Source organism: Pipistrellus hanaki (assembly GCF_964339955.1).
Source record: "Pipistrellus hanaki genome assembly, chromosome: 3".
NCBI classification, from domain to species: domain Eukaryota; kingdom Metazoa; phylum Chordata; class Mammalia; order Chiroptera; family Vespertilionidae; genus Pipistrellus; species Pipistrellus hanaki.
The window spans coordinates 133,682,371-133,702,949 of record NC_140505.1 but is presented as its reverse complement, the minus strand read 5'-3'; the positions used below and the strand labels follow the sequence as shown (position 1 = coordinate 133,702,949).

Below are 20,579 nucleotides of genomic sequence, written 5' to 3'. Positions count from 1 at the left end.
AACAAGGTATGAAAGCAAGGCTTCCCTCCTAGTTTCATCCCATAGAAGGAATTCGTGCTAGCTCCTTATATGTCCTTCCACTTTCTCCTGGCTTATAAAAACTTAAATGATTTGTCTTTTCTGTAGTAGAATGCTATATACATTACTTTAATTTTTTTCCTTTTTTACTTAATAAAGCAACTTAGTTATTAAAGATTTAATTGCATTTCCCTGTAATTTTTATGCAGATAAGACACATATGCTTTATCTATATATATATGTGTGTGTGTGTGTGTGTGTGTGTGTGTGTGTGTATGTTTTACGTATATAATGCTATATATATATATAAGACATTAAATGGAATTATAAGTTTTTAATTGCTCCTTTTCCCAATTTTTATTTGCCTGCATATCCCTCATGCCATATAGCTTTTCTGAGCATCTCTCTCTGTATATTTTTAATGCTTGCATAGTTACAAAAGTGTGTACATGTAAGTATATAAGAAGGTTTGGTAATTGGTTGTCTCATGTAACCAAACCTCTACTAGTGATACCTGTTACCTCACTTGAATTTTTTGAATCTTAATGATTAGTGGAAAAATTATATCTCATGGTTAGTTTAATTTACATTTCAGAACTAGTGGTGAGTTGAGTTTCCTTTAATCTTGTTGGATAAAAGCACATTCATCAATGTTTGCTAAGCATAGCTTTTATGGGAAAGATCAGTAAATTATTTTGAAATTACAATAAGATCCCATTTTTCTAATTTCTACTGTTAAAGAGTTTGAATAATAAGCTTAATATAATCATGGCATAAATAGGAAGCTTTGACATTGCCAAAGATGGCACTAAACAATAAACTATTTGGGGTGTTTTGTGTTGTTTTTCTTTTAAATAATATCTTTATTGATTTCAGAGAGGAAGCAAGAGGAAGAGAGATAGAAACATCAATGATGAGAGAGAATCATTGATTGGCTGCCTCCTGCACGTCCCCTACTGGGAACCAAGCCCACAACCTGGGCATGTGCCCTTGACCTAAAATCAAACCCAGGACCCTTCAGTCCACAGACGGATGCTCTGTCCACTGAGCCAAACCAATGAGGACTAAACTATTTATTTTAAAGGGTGCATGCAGAAGGGCCCTTTGACAGTAGAAACAATTCAAAGCCAATCAGATCTGATTACCTAAATGCCTGTTAATAATAGGATTAGAGACTTAGCCTGATTTCTTCATAGAGCTAGCAATTAGTACTTATGTATGCCTTTGAGGTTCTAGAAAAGGCCATTATTTTGTTCATAGGAATTTTAAAAATACAATAGTTTGTCTTGTTTTTTAAATGAGATTTTCAAGACAAATCTAAAGGCAGTTTCTCGCCCAAATAATAATCCATATTGTTCTTACATATTTATAATAGTATGATTTACTTTGTGTTAAATTGGATGCTCTATAAACTAAGATTTAAAAACTGAGACTGCTATTTTTACTTTGTCATTTTCTTTAGCTAGGAAAAGACTGTTCAAGTGTGATAAAACACAACTTTGTCAGTTATGCAATTCATGTAATACAATAACGTGAATTGATATAATTTTTAAAGTGTTCTACTTTTTAATTAAAAAATGTTTTTATTTTTAGAAAGGAAGTGGGAGAGAGAGAGAAACATCGATTGGCTGCCTCTTGCAACCCCCTTTCTGGGGATTGAACCCCCAACCTGGGTATGTGCCCTGACCGGAAATCGAGTCGGTGACCTTTTGGTGCATGGGATGACATTCAACCAACTGAGCCAGGGCCCTAGTATTTTTTATATTAATATTTCATCAAAGTTTTGGTGTATTAAACATGCTAAGTACTGAGTTACCTTGTCTATCTTTTGCCTCATGTGGCTCTAATATAGAATTTAGTTTTAGTATTAATTTTATGCCATTAAATATATAGTCTATCTAAATGTAACTAAGTGATTCTGATGTAGCTTTTAAAAAATATTAATACATAAAATAAGTTGCTTTCATTTAAATGTATCTTAACAAATGTTATGCTGTATAAATCTGGCTGTATACTGAGGGGTTTTGTTAGTTTATGTAAAAAGGTAGTTTAATGTATTAATAAACTTAATGTTTCTCCCCTTATAAATGCTATGATTTAATTATAAAGATACATGGCTGAAGAGTTTTTAATTATAGTAGTCGTATGAATTTACTACCACTACAAGCTGTTGTTATTTAATAGTATTTTTAAATAATTGGCCTTATTGAATTTTTAGTTCAATTTCTAAAAGGTAGTTGTTTATAAATTAGATGATTATATAATATTAGTATTTCTAAAGGTATTTTAAAGCACCAGTTTAAAATCGAACAATACCTGCTGGGGAATCAGAGAGCTATTTACCCTCTGACAGATGTAGTGTTTGGAATTAACAGCCTTTATTAGAAGGTATTTAAAATGTAGCATTCAGTAACTGCTATATCTTTACTTTGCTCAGGAAGTGATTACAGTTCTGTTAGTGAGACAAAGCATTTATTTTAAAAATCAATTTCATCTTTGAGACTACTTTCTGACTAGTGGAAATTTGTGTCTAAGCTAGCATAAGGTAGTATGAGTGTTTTTTTCCTCTGGTTCATCCCCTTATGGCCCAGGCCAATATTGGAATTTTCAAGGGCAATTTTAAATGCCCACAATTAAAAGATCATCTAAGAACAGAACCTATATTCTATTAAGATACTAGAGGTTCACAGACTTTCTTGATCTGGGGTCTTCTCAAGTATCTTCCCTTACTGTTTTACATCCCTACATCAACTGGATCTTTTCATCATCATTTAAATATGCTGTAGTCTCTTTCATCTGTAACACAGTGTTGGATTCTATGTTGTCATATAGCTACTACCTATTTACAGTCAAATAGTGTTAAACACTTTACTCATAGTCTTTACTTTTTCACCTCTCGGTTATTTTACAGCTGACTCGTGTCTGTTTTACATCCCCTTCATTCTAAGGAAACAGCTCTCAAACTTCTGTATTGGTAGATCTCATGGATTTTTTTGTTCTCTGTCCTTATTATACTTAAAACTGTTAACAATTGAGCCTGTCTAGAAACTTTTTTTCTTTTGGCTTTGGGTTTGCCATTTTCTTCTGGTTTCTTCCTACCTGTGACAATTTCTTCAGTCATCTTTTCTATTTCTACCTTTAGGTGTTAAGTTTATCAAGGCCATCTTCTTTTCTCATTTTACCTATCTCCCTGACTGATTTCTTGCTGTGACTTCATTTATCATATATGTTAATAACTTCCAAATTTATATTTATATTTTGAACTTAGTATTCTGTTTTAGTTTTCAGATTCTTATACCTAGCTATATGCTTACTTCTCTATTAGGAGATGGGCACTACAAATTCAACATATGCACGAGCTCACTATCTTGTCTCTCCAAACTGACCTCTCTTTTGGTGTTCCTTTCTGATTAATGACACCTTTCCTTGGTTGTTCTGCCATACATCTAGGAGTCACCCATAATCTCTCTTATCTTCCTCCACTTGGGAATTTTTAAATGAGTTACATCAGATCTACTCCAAAATAGATCCCAATTCTATCCATTTATTTACATCTGCATTGTTGTCCTTTCTTATCCACATTACTATAATTTCACTCTTAGATAACTATAATAACCTTTTTAAAATATATTTTTACTAATTTCATAGAGGAATGGAGAGGGAGAGGAAATAGAAACATCAATGATGAGAGAGAATCATTGGTCAGCTGCTTCCTGTACACCCCACACTGGGGACAGGTCCTACATCCTGGACATATGCTCTGACTGGGAATTGAACCCGTAACCTCCTGGTTCATAGGTTGACGCTCAACCATTGATTCATGCTGGCCGGGTTATGATAACCTTCTAACTGGTGTTCATTTTTGCTTCCACCTAAGTTATACTCCATATGGTTGTCTATTTTTAAAATTTGTAACTTTAAAAGACAGATCTCATTGTATTAATCATTCCTCTCCTGAGAATGTTTGAGTGGCTTTCTGTTGCACTTATGGTAATCCCTAAAATACTTTGTGACCTACATAGTCCCGAGCAATCTGACATCTCTCTCTTCAGGTTTATCTTTCTCTTGTCCTCACTCTAGCACAATGGATGTCTTTTAGTTACTTGAATAGACCAAGTTCCTTCTTGCTTCACTTTACTCCTCTCTTCACTTTGCCTATTTTTATTTATTCTTTAGGTCCCAGCATAAATGTCACTACCCTGCTGACGTGTTATCTGATACTTTTAGACTTAAACTTAAGTTACCTAGAGAGCTTTCTGTACTGCTCTTTCTTAGATTTTACCACAATTATGATTTCTTGGGTAACACTATTTTTCAAGTCTCCCCCACTAAACTAAATTCTCTGAGAGCAATTACAATCTTATTCACCTTAACATCCAGAGGTCTGCCTCAGAGTAAAAATACACAGTAAATATTTTTGGATGAATTGAATGATTAAATACCTTTTCAATAAATTGGAATAATGGAAAATAGTAAAACTAATTTGTTTTTTGTAGCATTTCATTTAGATAGAAGAAATTCACCACCAAATAGTTTGACGCCGTGTCTCAAGATTCGAAATATGTTTGATCCAGTTATGTAAGTATTATGATCAGGGGTATATGTAATTTTTATTTGGTATATTTGGCTGAAAAATCAATGGTATTCTTACAATACTATGGCTGTAATTAAAAAATCTCTTTTCCTTCTTAATTTCTAACTACAGAAAGGTTATATTTTTCTCTTCTCTTTTTGTTATATTGCAACCACAGGTTTGGCTTAAAGACCCAGATGTATAATGATTTGTAAAACTTTTATAATTCTTACTCACATAGCAGATAAATGCTTGAGTCAAATTAATAACACACACCATACAAACAGTGCTCTTTATTAAATGTATCAGTCATGTATGCCTATGTTCTTTGCCTCAATGTGCAATAGAGATAAAAATATCTATTTTAAAATTTCTAATCTTGTAAAAATTCTCTACAAAGATATTATTACATGCCTTCCCTTGCACAACCCTTTTTATCCATGTAATATTTGAAAAACTTTTCTGTCCATTTAATAGTTGAGAAACGTTTCTGTGTATATAATTATAGCAGCACATGCATCCAGAGAATAGCAGTCTAAAGTTATTACCTAGAATCCATAATATGTCACATATAAGCTATAATAATCTTCCAGGAGGCAACTGCTGATCTGTTCAATGAATGATATGACATTCTGTTTTTTGTTTTAATCCTCACAGTGAGAATTAATTACATACAAAATGCCTATAAGTTACATTTAATAACTCATTTATTTCAAGAAATAGTTGAGCCTGGCCAGGTGGCTCAATTGGTGGAGTGTCATCCTGTACACCAAAATATTTTGGGTTTGATTTCTGATCAGAGCACATTGCAGATTTGATCCCCGGTTGGGGCAAGTATGGGAGTCCCTTCTCTCTCTAAAAATAAGAAACATATCCTCAGATGAGGATAAATAAAAAGAGAAATAGTTAATATGATGAAATTTTAAATAAGTGACAGCAAAATCAGAAATGTGGGGAAGCAGTGTCAGTATACTATACACCAGCGTTTTTCAACCGCTGTTCCGCGGCACACTAGTGTGCCGCGAGATGTTGCCTGGTGTGCCGTAGGTGCAGACAAGACAAGAATTTTATAATTTTTCACTATTTTGTTTACTTAATATTTCATAAGTAATTATAAAATACTTTCTTTGTGTTTATTTGATTCCTATTCAAGAGAATTACTTTATATATAGTCAATATAGGCACAGAGTTAAATTTTTTAACATTTTCTAATGGTGGTGTGCCTCGTGATTTTTTTCATGAAACAAGTGTGCCTTTGCCCAAAAAAGGTTGAAAAACACTGCTATACACAGCCTCTATTTTGCAGAGATAGAAATAATTAGCAAGATGGTAATCCTTCTGTTGGGAATTTTACCTCATATCTTAATGGGTAGGAAATCACTGCCAGTCTAGTATTTTATTACTTAAGATGAAGATTACAATTTAAAATGTAGCCGCCTTCCCCTCTGCTTCAAAATCTATATCTTAATTTACATTGCTGCAGCGGGATATTATAAAACTCTCTTAATATTGAGGTGACTATTTTTGTCAGGTGACTATTTTTGTCTTGTATTACCCTAATTATTTTGGAGAAGAGAAGTTCAGAATACATTACAGTGGGTCCTTGAATAACATCTTTTTGTTCAGTTTGTTTAATGCCATTTTATAACATTGATGAGAAGTGTAGGAACGTAACTCCTGTTTATATTAATTAGCCTCTGATAAATTTGGTTGTCATACATCATTTCACTTAAAAGTCACAGAACCTATTGACATTGTTAAGTGAGGACTTAACTGTATTTACTAAAAATTTTCCTTAGGTTTAGGAATTTGAAAATATTATTAAAAAATAATATTCAATGTTTACCGATCCACCCCAACTCATTAAAGTGATTATTAACACAATTAGAAAGAAAAAAGAAATGACATAGGGACATGGGATTTTAAACATAAAAATGACAGCACATTTGTTCCTCTATCCTTCCTTGTCCCAACTCTGCATTCTTACACTGGAAAGTGAGAAAAGGGCTGAGCTTCTGAAAACTATTATATATATTTTTAAATCTACCTACTAGTATCAAGCATTTATTTGCTACTACCTCTTTAAAGAATCCCCATTCTAGCAGGATATGTATGTTTTAGAGACAAAAGACTGCATACTGAGTATGAATATGGTTGTTGATTTTTGTTTTCATTAATTTTTAGGGAAATAGGGGATCAGTGGCATTTGGCAATTCAAGAAGCAATTTTAGAAAAATGCAGTGATAACGATGGTATTGTTCATATTGCCGTAGACAAAAATTCACGTGAGGTAAAGTAACTTTTACTATTGAATTTTACATTTTGAATTTGTTGCTATTTAACTAAGACTGTTCTTTCTCTCTTATTTTAATATCGCAGGGTTGTGTATATGTTAAATGTCTGTCTCCAGAATATGCTGGGAAAGCTTTTAAGGCATTGCATGGCTCTTGGTTTGATGGTAAGAAATTTGAGTATTATCAACATTTTGAAGAGATAAATTATGGCTTACTATTTAAAGTATATTTTAAATTAAAGATTTTAAATTAAAGAATTTTAAGTTAAGCATTTTTACACAAATAATTTTAGATTATGTTAACTTGTGTTTAATGTTTTTACCACAGTTTTTCTATAAATTGTTAAACACATTTTTACAGATCTAAAATACTATTTTTATCTTACAACAGGGAAATTGGTTACAGTAAAATATTTACGACTAGATAGATATCACCATCGCTTTCCCCACGCTCTTACTTGCAACACTCCCTTGAAGCCATCAAATAAACATATGAACTCTATGTCTCATCTTCGTCTGCGGACTGGCTTAGCCAATTCTCAAGGAGGTTCCTGAAAAGACTTTCTTCCACTCCTAGAACTGTTATTTACAATAGAAAAATTCCAGTTTGGTTTCCTGTCTTCCTTTTTAAATGCTTTTTGTATGTAATATTTTTATTGAATACAGCTCTATTTGAACGTTCCAGAAATCTTAAAGTTCCAAAAGGACTTAGCAATGAGGCAGCAATGCTGAGTAGGTAAATAATTGTTTCATTCAGTTTTTTTGGAGCTCATTTAAGCCATTGCATTTAAAGTTTTGCATGAGGAGCATTGACTTTATTACATGTATTTTCAGATGTGGTGGTGGTATTTTTGCACCAAAAAGTGTTTTGATAATCACACAAAAGCATGGTAAAGAGGCTTGTATTTCCATAATTTCCTGTGAACTAATGTTGTGAATTCTTGTATACAGTAACCTGTATAGATCCTTACAGGCTAATGTGGTAAAACTGTTCATTTTCCAATTTAACCTATTGCTTGTAAGAGATTCATTTGCTACAGCTGGAATATGGGATAACTAATTTGGATTTAGTGGTTACATATAAGTATAATTGGATGTACATGTACTTAAACTGGCTTTTGTATATATGTATAATTGCTGGTGGTGGCAAAAGTAGTCTTGTTTTGTGAGGATGTCTGCACTAAAGCAGTAAAATAAGCTTCCTATTTTATTCATAAAGTGTATATATATGTATATGTGTATATGTGTGTATGTATATATATATGTGTGTGTGTATACACACACACACACACACATATATATATATATATATATACATATGGCTGTACTATCACATAGATCAAACAGCCAAAACCCTGGAAGTATTAGATACAAGTTTAAAGTATCTTTTATAGGTTTTATATAAAAATGTCTTGAGTATGATTTTGTGTGAAAGTTTCGATACCAGTTGTAATGGTTTCAAATTTATGTGAGCAATAAAGAAGCAATTGGCAGATATTGGAAAAGTATTTTGTGAAAAGCTGTATTTATTATAAATACTAGGGCAACGATATAGTACCATTGGGATTAAGTCATTTTCCCAATCTATTTATAACTTAATAAAATATTAGCTCCCCTGTATATGTCAAGTTTAAAGCAGGGCACATTGTTTCAGCAAAATATGTATCTGAAAAGTTATATCTACAGTTTTGGGTCATGAAAAGTTTGCAATATAGTAAATGCACGAGTGACTATTGCTTTGTGCCTCGATATTTACTTTGTTTCAGTAAAGTTACTTTATTACTGTTTTTGATTTCAGATTAAAATAGTTGTGGAGCAAAGTTTACTTGTAATGTCCACAACTGGCTTTTTTCCCCTTTTTTTTCCTTTTTTTAAATAAACTGTTGATATATCATTGTCAGTCCAAATGAATATGTGAAACAGCTGAAGTTGTACCAATTTTTATTTTGTTTAAAGCTCAGTTTCCTTTTTGATTTTTATTGTATATGTGTTGGTTTTGCAGCATGAACTTGCACAGATAATGCACGTTTTCTGGTTAAATAAACATGATGCACACTGTTCTGTAACAGAAAACCCTATTGTGCCTTACCTATGTGCTTTTGTGGGCACTATGTTTATGAAGAATAAAAATGATTTGTTATCTGAAGAGAATAAATTTTAAATTCTCAGTTTATGTCTCAGATGCTAACGTGTGAAAATATAAATATATATAATATATAAAATAACCATTTTATGTGCATCATAGTGATTTATCTGAGCTTAGTGACCCCATCTTGTGACTTGTTGCAAGAATGAATGTAAAAATAGTTGTGGCATTTTAAAAGATAGCATTTTGATGCAGATACATCTTTATCTTGCTTATAAAACATACTTCATGTAAACATTGTACACTTATTATTGTAATATATACTATTATGCAGCTTATTTTACCTGAAACTGTTATTCTGACCAAGATCCCTCCCTGCAAGACAGATGGGAATGTGTATAATAATTAGATATTTGAGAAGTTCTGAAGTTTGATGTAATCTGTTACTTGTCCTGTTACAAAAAAGGAAAAAATTAAAAGTTTATTAGGTTTTTTTTAATGCGTGTTGGCTTTTAAAAATTTTTAACTGCCCTGTGTCTTTGTTTATTTTTTACCAGTGAAAATAGGTGTCTTTATTTTACATCTTTTTGAGTATCTGTAAATATATGTGTGTTTTATAAAGATGGATAAAGACCCTAAAGTTAATTTTAACCACCTATTCCTTAGCATTTTACTTTTCTTTATGAAAAATATCTTTTTCTAAAAAGTGTTTTGATCAAAGTGGGGCAAGAATGTAAATCAGCTGCATTACTAAAGCAGTTTAATTTAACTAGACATTTTTTAAAAAGCAAGACTTACTCAAAAAAAGAAACCATTCTTTTAAACATTCTGGTTCATACTCCCCATCTCATCATAAACAAATGGTTAATGGGTTTTGAGTAGCAATGGTTTAGATTTTTTGATGGTTTAATCAAGTAAAAAGAAGACTTGGTCATTCAGTAAATTGATAGATTTAACAGTTTGTATATCTTAGGGGTGCAGATATGAAAAGACAAAATCACTCCTCAAGATGGTTATAGTATAGAGCAGCAGTCGCCAACTTTTTGGACCTCACAAACCACCAATGGTCCGCAGACCACTGCTTGGCGACTGCTGAACTAAAGGCAGAACATTGGGCAGATAAGTTAAAATATAGTGTGGAAAATATAGTGAGAGATAAAAGAGCAGAAGAAATTCTGGGAGAACAGAGAGGCACATATATATTATATATATTATATCCTACCTACTGTAATAAAAGTGATATGCAAAGTAACCATCACTCCACTCAAACCACGCTCACCAGCCAATCAGAGCGAGTATGCAAATAAACCCCAACCAAGATGGCTGCAGCCACAGAGAGCAGTTAAGAGGCTTGGGTTTCCCTAGCAATAGAGGAAGCCAAGCTTTCCACACATCCTGGCCAGCCTAGGCTCCACTCAAGGATACAAAGTTTTAATTACAGGTGATAAATCCCAAGAAAAATGGCAACAGCCACGGAGTTGGAGAGAGCAGGCTAGGGTTGCTCCTGGGAACATAAAAACCAAGCTTTCCACCTGCCCTGGTCGGCCTAGGTCTCCACTCAAGGATACAGAGTTTTAATTATAGAAGGTAAACAAATCCAAAGAGGAATGGCTGCAGTTATGGAGCAAGCAGGAGGCTTGGCTCTTCTCCAGGCTACAAAGATTCAATTGTAGAAGGTAAATAAATTCCAGATACCAGGGCCTCTGCTTGGGTCGACAGTGGGGCATGGCTGGCCTGCACACCACCACAGCCCCCTTTCCCAGGCCACCCCACACCTCAAGGGAACCCTCACCCTGATCTGGGACACCCTTCAGGGCAAACCAGCTGGCCCCCAACCATGCACCAGACCTCTGTCCTAATAATAGTAATATGCAGCCGAAACCAGTTTGGCTCAGTGGATAGAGCATCGGCCTGCGGACTGAAAGGTCCCAGGTTCGATTCCGGGCATGTACCATGGTTGCGGGCACATCCCCAGTGGGGAGTGTGCAAGAGGCAGCTGATCGATGATTCTTTCTCATCGATGTTTCTAACTCTCTATCCCTCTCTCTTCCTCTCTGTAAAAAAATCAATATATTAAAAAAAGAAAAAACTTGTTTTTAAAAAATAATAAAAATAAAAGTAATATGCAGATTGATCATCACTCCAGCACACAAGATGGCTGCCCCTATGTGGACACAAAATGGCCAGCAGGGGAGTCAACAGCCCTGTAAGGGAGGGCAGTTGAGAAGGACCAGGTCTGCAAGGGAGGGCTGTTGGAGGTGATCAACGCTGAAGGGGAGGGCAGTTAAGGGTGTCCTGGCTGGCAGAGGAGGGAAGTTGGGGGTAAACAGGCTGGAAGGAGAGCAATTAGACATCAATCAGGCTGGCATGGGAGTGGTTAGGGGGTGATCAGGCTGGCAGGCAGAAGTGGTTAGGGGCAATCAGGAAGGCAGGCAGGCAAGCAGTTGGGAGCCAGCAGTCCTGGATTGTGAGAAGCATGTTTAGATCCGATCCCAGTGGCAGTTTAACATCCCTTGAGGGGTCCCAGATTGGAGAGGGTGCAGGCTGGGCTGAGGGACAACCCCCCACCCCATGCACGAATTTTGTGCACAGGGCTTCTAGTATATATATATGATGAAGCAACTGGCCAACTAGCTGGTAGGTATGATGCACACTGACCACCAGGGGGGCAGATGCTCAACACAGGAGCTGTGCAGAAGCACCAACTCGCACTCTGGGACCCTTCCAGGGATGTCAGAGAGCCAGTTTTGGCCCAGTCCCCACAGACTTTCCAGGCCAGGCCAAGGGACCCCACCTTCCAGAGGGACCCGGGTCATTCTGCAGACACCCTTTGAACCATGATGCCACCCCAGGTCTGGCTGGTTGGGGAGGTTGGTTCCAGAGTGTGTCCAGCCTATCTCGCCCAGTCCTACCCTGCTGGCCACCTTCTAATTAATTTCCTTTCAAAGTGCACCAATTTGTGCACCGGGCCACTAGTGATCTTAATAAATAGAGAAGACATTAGGGTAGATGAGGTAATAATAGCTGAGCCATATTTTAATTCAGTTGAACTTTACACTGTTTTTAATTAGTATAACACACTGATAAGTCTTCTTTCCCTTGAGCTCTCAGGAGAGCTTTGATTCTTGTGATGAGCTCCTAAAAGTTAATATATGAAACCTGAGATATTACACAATCCCTCTTTGTACTCATTGGTCTATGGCAGTGTTTTTCAACCTTTTTTGGGCAAAGGCACACTTGTTTCATGAAAAAAATCACGAGGCACACCACCATTAGAAAATGTTAAAAAATTTAACTCTGTGCCTATATTGACTATATATAAAGTAATTCTCTTGAATAGGAATCAAATAAACACAAAGAAAGTATTTTATAATTACTTTATTATGAAATATTAAGTAAACAAAATAGTGAAAAATTATAAAATTCTTGTCTTGTCTGCACCTACGGCACACCAGGCAAGTGTGCCGCGGAACAGCGGTTGAAAAACGCTGGTCTATGGGTCCTGAATAACTTGGGAACTGAAGCCTGATATTGCAACTTGGTTATACTTTCCTTGTATTCACTGTATGAATGACAGTTGTGATTTTCAAGTGAACAATGTTTTGATGTATTATGTGTCAGAACATTTCCCTTGATCAGATTGACCTTGTGGTTTTCCTGCCTGCTCCTAGTAACAGCACTGTACTGTTGGTCACCTACATGGCTTCTTCGCCCTTTCTTCCTAGACTTATCTCAGCAAGTCACTTCTTCCAGATGACTCATAGGAGGATGCTAAATCAAGCAGAATTTTGGCAGCCATTCTTTTGGAAAAGATGCTCAAGAACAGGTACCTAAGAACAAAATAGTTAGAAACCAGAAGTTGTGGTTTAAAGAAACAATATCCAGGATGCTTGTTTTCTTGGTCCAGCATGCATGCCTACTGCCTTTAAGCTCCACTGGAGAATGTTTGACTAGAAATGCACCTTACACCTAAGAGCCTCTACTGGGAGATAGAGTCATTGTATTGATTCTTGGATTTTAAAACCAGTAGAATCAGTGTACTTAGATTTATCTTTTCTTTCATGGGTGGAGACTTGCATGTGCCCCTGAGGTTGGAAAGGCAGCTATCTAGGCATAGAGAGTACATGAAAAAAAAAAAAAAAAATTGATGAGAAGCAACCTAATGCATTAAAAAACTACAAGCATTTTTTATGATTGAAGGACTGAGTACAAAGCAATAAGACAGGAAAGGTAATCACTGATCAGATTTTCAAAGTCTTCATGGATCACATTATGAAGTTTGGATTTTAGTTGTTAAAGTGAGTTTAGGTGAGGATTTGTTAGAATGAAAAATAGAGAAAGGACTTGAGTAGTTGGATATTGAGAGAGACTGTTGTTCAGTTTTCTACCAGAGAACAAATGATAAGTAACAAATTGGTGGGGAAGATGATAAATTGAATTTTTGGATATTTTGAGATTGGGATGCCTATGGAATATTCAGGGGGAGGATTCTAGCAAATGATTGGGTTTCTAATTTTGAGATATTTGAGAAAGATATGAGCTGGAGACACATACACACTCCACTGGGGTCTGTAAAATGGGGTCAGGATTTCTGCTTCTACCAAGGGCAGTGCTTCCGCAAAGCCCTCCTTCCCTACCCATTTCTGCCCCCAGTCCTGTGGGGTTCTTCCCTCCCTCCCCTCCATCTAACTTGGTGGGCCTTGCTCTTCCCCCTCCTCCTGCCCCCTTGGTGGGCCTTGCTCTTCCCCCTCCTTCCTATCTGCAGCCTCCCCCTTTCTCCTCCAGGGGCGGAGCTCCCCAAGGCTGTGCAGGGCGGGACATAGTGGGGCTATGCCAGAGGTGTGGAGCTGTGTAGGGTGAGCCCAGGTGGGGCCTCGGAGGAGAGCTGGGGTGACGGGTCACAGGGAAAGGGAGGGGCGGAGCCTGTCCCATGGGAGAGGCACAGGCTCCTCAGCTGCCCCCACCCGGCAGCTTTTCTAGGCCCCTGAGCAGCTGTCGCCTTCCATCCCTCACTGCCTCCCGCTTCCTTTCAAGTTTTGGACTTGATTTCTCTACTCAGGCCCGCTCCTCTCTCTACTGAGTCCCTGGGAGCCCAAGGCCGTCCCTTGGCCTTGGGCAGGCGCACCTGGCCTGTCCCCCCATAATGGTGCTACCCACTCTCCTGGAGTAGTTAGTGAAGCTTAATAAAAAGAAGCAGCTCTGAAGATTATAATTGCGCACCAAGAACACCACAGGCTGCTGAGGGCTGCGCAGTCCTCGGCTCTCAGATCACGCGTAGCAACCTCCCGTGCCACCCCGTCCCTCCTGGTTCCCGCCTCTGCCGGCCTCCCCCTGGGACTCAGACCAAACCCTGGGAGCTTCCTGATGGCTCTCACCTCACTTCACTTTCCAATCCAGCCCACCAGCCCCTGCAGCACGCTAACCTATCAGTGGAGAATCTGTCCCCTGTGGTCAGTGTGCATCATAGCAACTGGTCAAATGGCCAAACTCCCAGTGGAGGGGACAATTTGCATATTAGGCTTTTATTATATAGGATAAGTGTTATGTGCTCTGATTGAAGATCCCAAGAAGTGTCTACAAATTCTCAGGGAAAGTTGGTCATTCACTAAAAGTATTAAAAAGTTAGGAGAAAAAGTAAAAGTCTTAATGTAACCGATATCAGGGCCTAAGAATCATACAACTCTGTCTCATGAGAAAAGGCACAGACCACCCTGGCTTGTAGTATCTTCGAAGACTTTAACAACTGGATACCTCCATGCTGTGGGAGTCACTCAATTGCTTCCTACTTACTGGACTTGGAGAGGATATCCTTCACAAAGATTTTGTATGCCCCAATAGTACAGCACCTATTCAGTTGTTTTATTGAAGTTCAATCCTGCTATGGCTCCAGGACAAAGGAGGTAGGAGAAGTTTCCTGATGCTTATTTTGTTCAGGGTTCTCTTTTTAGTTGATAATTAGAGTTGGGCTTCTCTATCACTACCAGCATCTGAATTGCAGCACCCTAGTAACATCCGAGGAGAAGAGTTCCTATCAGAAGAACATAGGTAGTACAGCTATTCTGGAACAAAACTTCCCAACTGATGTGCCACAAATGGGTTTCAGATGTATGAAGATATCTGCCTTTAGAGTGGCAGCAGGACTTGAAGTTACCTCTGGAAGGCTGCTTAAGGAGCCTCCTCCATTTAACCAGTGCATTGTGCAATAATTATATTTTTCTTTCAATGCAATGAAGTAGAAAAAGAAAAATAAACATTGAGGAGCACTTTTCTAAGCAATTAACTAAAAACAATGAGAACAGGAATAATACTATGTGAACATGGAGCCATTTGGTTTAGGGAAGAGAATAGCAGATTGTCGTGGAGAATGGGTGAGGGTGCAGCTTAGATTCTTTCCTGACTGCAATCACTCCAGTTCTGTTTTCACATTGAACTTGATATCATCAATATAATATTTATATTACAATAGTATCAGCCTCTGAAATTTTTACTTGTTAATAGTTCTCTACACAGACCTAGATAAATGCCAGGAGGAATAAGGAGTTGAGAAATAGTCAAAATAATCAAAAGCAAAATCAGAGGAAAACATTTGTTGTAGGGTTAAGCACAGAATCAAATCTTTTTTAAAGCTACATAGTTGATTTACTAAAATAAAAACATCAGTACATCCAAAATTCTAAGAGCAAACGGCAAGGAAATGATTAGCATATATGATTTGCAATAGTATCCTATGAATAAAAATTATTTTAACATAAAAAGACTAACATCCCAACAGAAAAATAGTCAAATCACATCACACGAGATAATCTAGAAAGAGCTACAAATGCCCAACAAATATATGAAACATCCAGCCACAGGAATAAATGCAAATTAATTAACAATTGAGAAAGTATTTTTTATATGAAATGTGATAGATTTTATTTAAGAGAAAATAGGCTTCCTACATAAAAGTAGGTAGTCTTGTAAAATGAGCATCTCTATAGCCAATGTGGCAATACATGGAAGTCTTAATCTTCCATATTCTGACCTTATGTTTTTATTTTTAGTTTATTCTGAAGAAATCAGATGACTGAAGATATATGGAAATGATGTTTATTACAGCTTTATATTATGATAAAAATTAGAAGTAATTGAAGTTTATAAAAAATAATGATTATGGATTGTCTTATGATGAAATTATGGGCAATTGTTAAAATAATGTCTTTGAAGAATATTTAAGGTGTGGAAAATATTGTCTTTGTGCCTTTTAAAATTTGCATATACATTCTTTAAAATCTGTATTTCATCTAAGATTTTATTAGTTGGAAGAGGCACCATTTTCCCTGGCATGATGAAAGAAAAGAACAAAAATAATGCACGATGTGGATTCTGCTGAAAGACAAAGCTAGAATAGTCTTAGAGCCAGGGTAGTGAGAACTAGGTTTTTCTCTGAAAGGGACAAGAAGAAACCAGCTGGTTCTCATTCAGATCGTGGTTTCAATTCCTACCACCAGCATGGTCCAAAAAGCTTCAAGCAGAGAATTTTAAGTATTCACAATTGATAGTTCTTCCAGATAGAAGCAAACATCAGTACCCTAGCAGAAATGGACTTAATGCAGGTAGACAGAATTATTTTCTTTTGTAAGTTTGACAGTGGTTTTTTTAAGACACCAATGATTCTAAAATTAATTTCCATGTCAGAGTTTTTACTTTTAAATAAAAAGCTTTGTGTTAAGAGTGAAACGAGCCCAGTTGGTATGGCTCAGTGGTTGAGCATCAAACTATGAGGTCAGGGTTCTATTTCTAGTCAACATGCCTGGGTTGTGGGCTCAATCTCCAGTAGGGGATGTTCAAGAGCCAATCTGATTCTCATCATTGATGTTTCTTCTTTTTATTTAATTCTCACCTGAGGATATTTTTCCATTTATTTTTAGAGAGAGCGGGAGAGAGAGGGAAAGACAGAAAGAAATGTCAGTGTGAGAGAAACACATTGATTGTTTGCCTCCTGCATGAGCCCTGACCAGGCTCCAGGCTGAGGAGGAGCCTACAACCAAGGTATGTGCCCTTGACGGGAATGGAACCCAAAACCTTTCAGTCCATATTATGGCCAACACTCTATCCACTGAACCAAACCAGCTAGGGTGTCATTGATGTTTCTATCTCTCTCCCCCCCTTTGAAATAAATAAATAAATAAATAAATAGCAAATAAAATAACATTTTTTTTATTTTTTATTTTATTTTATTGATTTTTTACAGAGAGGAAAGGAGAGGGATAGAGAATTAGAAACATCAGCTGCCTCCTGCACACCCCCTCCACTAGAGATTTGCCCGCAACCAACTTACATGCCCTTGACCGGAATCGAACCTGGGACCTTTCAGTCCACAGGCTGAGGCTCTATCCACTGAGCCAAACCAGTTTTGGCTAAAATAACATTTTTTTTAAAAGAGTGAAATGAGTGTAACATAATCATCTGACTAGAGAGGAATATAAAAAATTTAATAGTGTAGACCAATTTGTTGGGTTGCTATGTATTTTACAGCATTTCTCCTTACATGTATTTAAGTGTTTAACTTAATAATGATTCCCATAATTGTCTTTACTTCATTTTCTTAATTTGATTACTATACTCTGCTAGAATGTTTTGAGTCATTCCAACCCTTGGTAATAAAGCTCATGTATTTTAGAATTTTAGTAATTTCAGCACTTTGGGAAAGAGCTGTGATTATTTTGTTTTAGATATGTGGGTTACTGTTTGCAGGTGTATGAAGGTCTTAAATACTGAGTCCCTGCATTGAGGGAGGAGGGGGAAAAAAGAAGAGTGGTTAAGAACACAGTCTCAGGAGCAAGAACCATATTTAAATTCTAACTGACACATGCTGGTGTGACCTTAGTTAAGTTTATTTAATAGTCTAAGATTCAGTTTCCTCATTTTTAAGACAATAATAATTGTGGAGTTGAAAAAATAAAATAAAATAATATAAAATGCATGTCACAAAATATTCCTATTACCATTTCTAAGTCCGGGTCTGTGCAACCAATTACTTGGTACTGTGATTTGTTTATATTTCTTTGCTGTTCTTCATTGCATCTCCCTTAACAGCTCTCATATAGGAGAGAAGCTATGATCTCTTCAGTGCTTCTTTTTTAAATGGCACATCCCCCATTCCGCCAAACAGAAAAGGGGTGCACTCCTGATTAGTAAAATCTTGATGCAGAAACCAAACAGGGCAATTTTATAGGCCAGTCTCACTGAACAAAGATGCAAAAATCCTACACACACCAATATGAGAAGCAAACCAGATCCTGCAATATATAGGTAGGAATTGCACATCATGACCAAGCTAGACTTATTCCAGGAATGCAGGATTGGTTTGACATTAGAAAATTAACATAATTTGTCACATTAATACAATAAATATGATCATCTCAAAAAGATGCAGTTAAACCCCCTGATAAAATTCAACATCCATAAATGCTTTTATTAAAAAAAAAAAAAAAAAGTAACAGCAAACTAAGATTTGAAGGGAGCTTTCTAAATTTGACAAAAGATACTTACCAAAGATCTGAAGTGAACATCATATTAACGGTGAATTCTCTGCTGTATTCCTATTGGATATAGTTTTGAATACCCAGAAGTTTTGACATCTTTATTTCTAAAACTGATTATTGTTTTTTACTAGTCTTTGTTCTTTTGAACTAATATATTCTCTCTTTTTATTTGACATTGAAACTCTATACCTTGTCTTTCATCCTTCCTAAAGTATTCCTTTTATTGTTAGTTTTTCTCAACAATTGTGTCTAAAAATTCGTCCTTTTTATGCTCAGTGCTTCTACTTCAAAAAGGTGGAAATTTAAATGTAAATTTCTCTTTCTCAATCTGAACAACTGAGATTCAGATCCCAACTATGACTGTGTCTGTGAGAATGGTGTCAGCTGGCTGGTATGCTTCACCAATGGAAGATATTAAATCTTGAAAATGATTGTCTGCAATCAGTCCTGTGTTATTAAAATGTTCCTTAATGTTTCCCTAAACAGATAGGCTGGTCTAATCTTTTAACTCTAGGAGTCTTAGAAATTAATTTTATGTGATACATACCAGGTAACAATGAGGCTCTGTTGTGAGGTGTATTCCCCTGGAAAGTAACAGGAGACATAGAGATGAGTTGAGAAGCAGGCAGTGAGCAAGAGAGACTTTCTGTGAGCAGTCATGTGGGTTGTTGAATACTGTTCTCACATTCAAAGAACTAGCCAGTGAGCCTGCTGATTGGCCACTCATTCTGTTATTCACCATTATGAATTATACTTAGTTTATTTAATTGTTTCACATTTAAATAAATCATTTCCATATGTCACATTTAAGTAAAACCACAATTTTCAAAAATTACAATGTGTCATATTAAATAAAACAGCCTAATTATATAGAGTTACCATTTTTATTTTCCACAATGCTTTAGTAACATGAGAAAAACAAAATTGCTTTCCTTGGTTCTCCCCAAGGAAATACTTAAAACACTACCTAGTTATACAACAGAACCTTATTATATATGAAGATTATTGGAATAAATATTGCCTCATTTAATTTTAATGCTTAGCAAAGTATGCTATTTTCATTATGTTTGGAAAAACATGTACTATCAAAGTATATAATATTTTTAGTATTATATCAGTACAGAAAATTTCTATTTACCTGGAATAATTTTTAAATATGTCTTAATACATTTACTATTCCAGTTACCTAAGAGTTCTAACCTAATTCAAAAATAACCAGATTTCAAAGAATTTAATAAAATATTCTCAGTGCTAAAACTGTGGGGAACTTAATTTAATCATTGATGACTCAGGAAGCAACTCAAAATCTTGGAGTGCTTCATTTTATAATGAATCTCATTGGAGGTTAAAACTGAAAAAAATCTAGTTATTTGAGTTCACTGGTTATTTTGATTACGAGTAAGCTTTTTATTTTGTAAAGGTCATGAAAACTGTGTCATAAATACTCTCACGTGTTTTTCCATAATCCTTTTCAACCCCGTTATGGGCATTCTAGAAAGAAAAGGTCAAAACTTACCTTTTTCAGCTGGAAAGTAGACATAAAAATTACTCCGGTTACTCCAAACCAGAGTTACTCAAAGAACGATCACCTGCCTGAGAATCAATCATCTGAGGAACTTAGAGATGCAGGTTCCCCAGGCCTTCCCCAGGCCTGCTGAGTCACTGTCCCAAGCTCTGCAGGAAAGGCATCTTCTGGATCTGAGATATCAAGCTGGGGAGAATTGTCAGAGCAGCACCAAAGTAATTCCTCCCATGAATGTTGCTAACAGGAAAAAAGTGACAAAGATTGAAATGGGTGAGCTACTTCCCACAAAGTACAAACAGGAAATAATATGGTCTGCCGTCAGACCAAAGGAATTTTAGAGGCAAAGTTGGAAATGGTACAAAGCTATTTCGTGCATGTTTCTAACATCCTTGCTTACTTAATGTGTAGACTTTCCAATGTACTTTTATCCTTATTGATGTGGCATGAAGTTAGCTGAGCATTATTTGATTCATTTAGAAAAATGTTTTCATTTTTTTAATGCTTTGCTTTTACTCCAAACACTATTGTAAATGTCTCTTTAGGATTTATTTCCACTA

The 20,579-nt window shown here is 36.1% G+C and overlaps 2 protein-coding genes across 2 annotated transcripts in view; both read left to right on the top strand.

Annotated features, from left to right (window-relative positions):
* Positions 1-9,473, top strand: part of LEMD3 (LEM domain containing 3) — a 74,604-nt gene extending 65,131 nt beyond the window's left edge. Inside the window, exons 10-13 of the mRNA XM_084877587.1 lie at positions 4,515-4,596; positions 6,776-6,881; positions 6,971-7,049; positions 7,276-9,473. Of these exons, the coding sequence (XP_084733713.1) occupies positions 4,515-4,596; positions 6,776-6,881; positions 6,971-7,049; positions 7,276-7,439 (431 nt within the window). The 3' untranslated portion in view covers positions 7,440-9,473. The remainder of the gene's footprint in view (positions 1-4,514; positions 4,597-6,775; positions 6,882-6,970; positions 7,050-7,275) is intronic.
* Positions 9,474-12,700: 3,227 nt separating this feature from the next.
* The window catches only part of MSRB3 (methionine sulfoxide reductase B3), a 179,959-nt gene continuing 172,080 nt past the window's right edge, over positions 12,701-20,579 (top strand). Inside the window, exon 1 of the mRNA XM_084877613.1 lies at positions 12,701-12,796. The gene's annotated coding sequence lies outside the window, so the exon portion shown is untranslated. The remainder of the gene's footprint in view (positions 12,797-20,579) is intronic.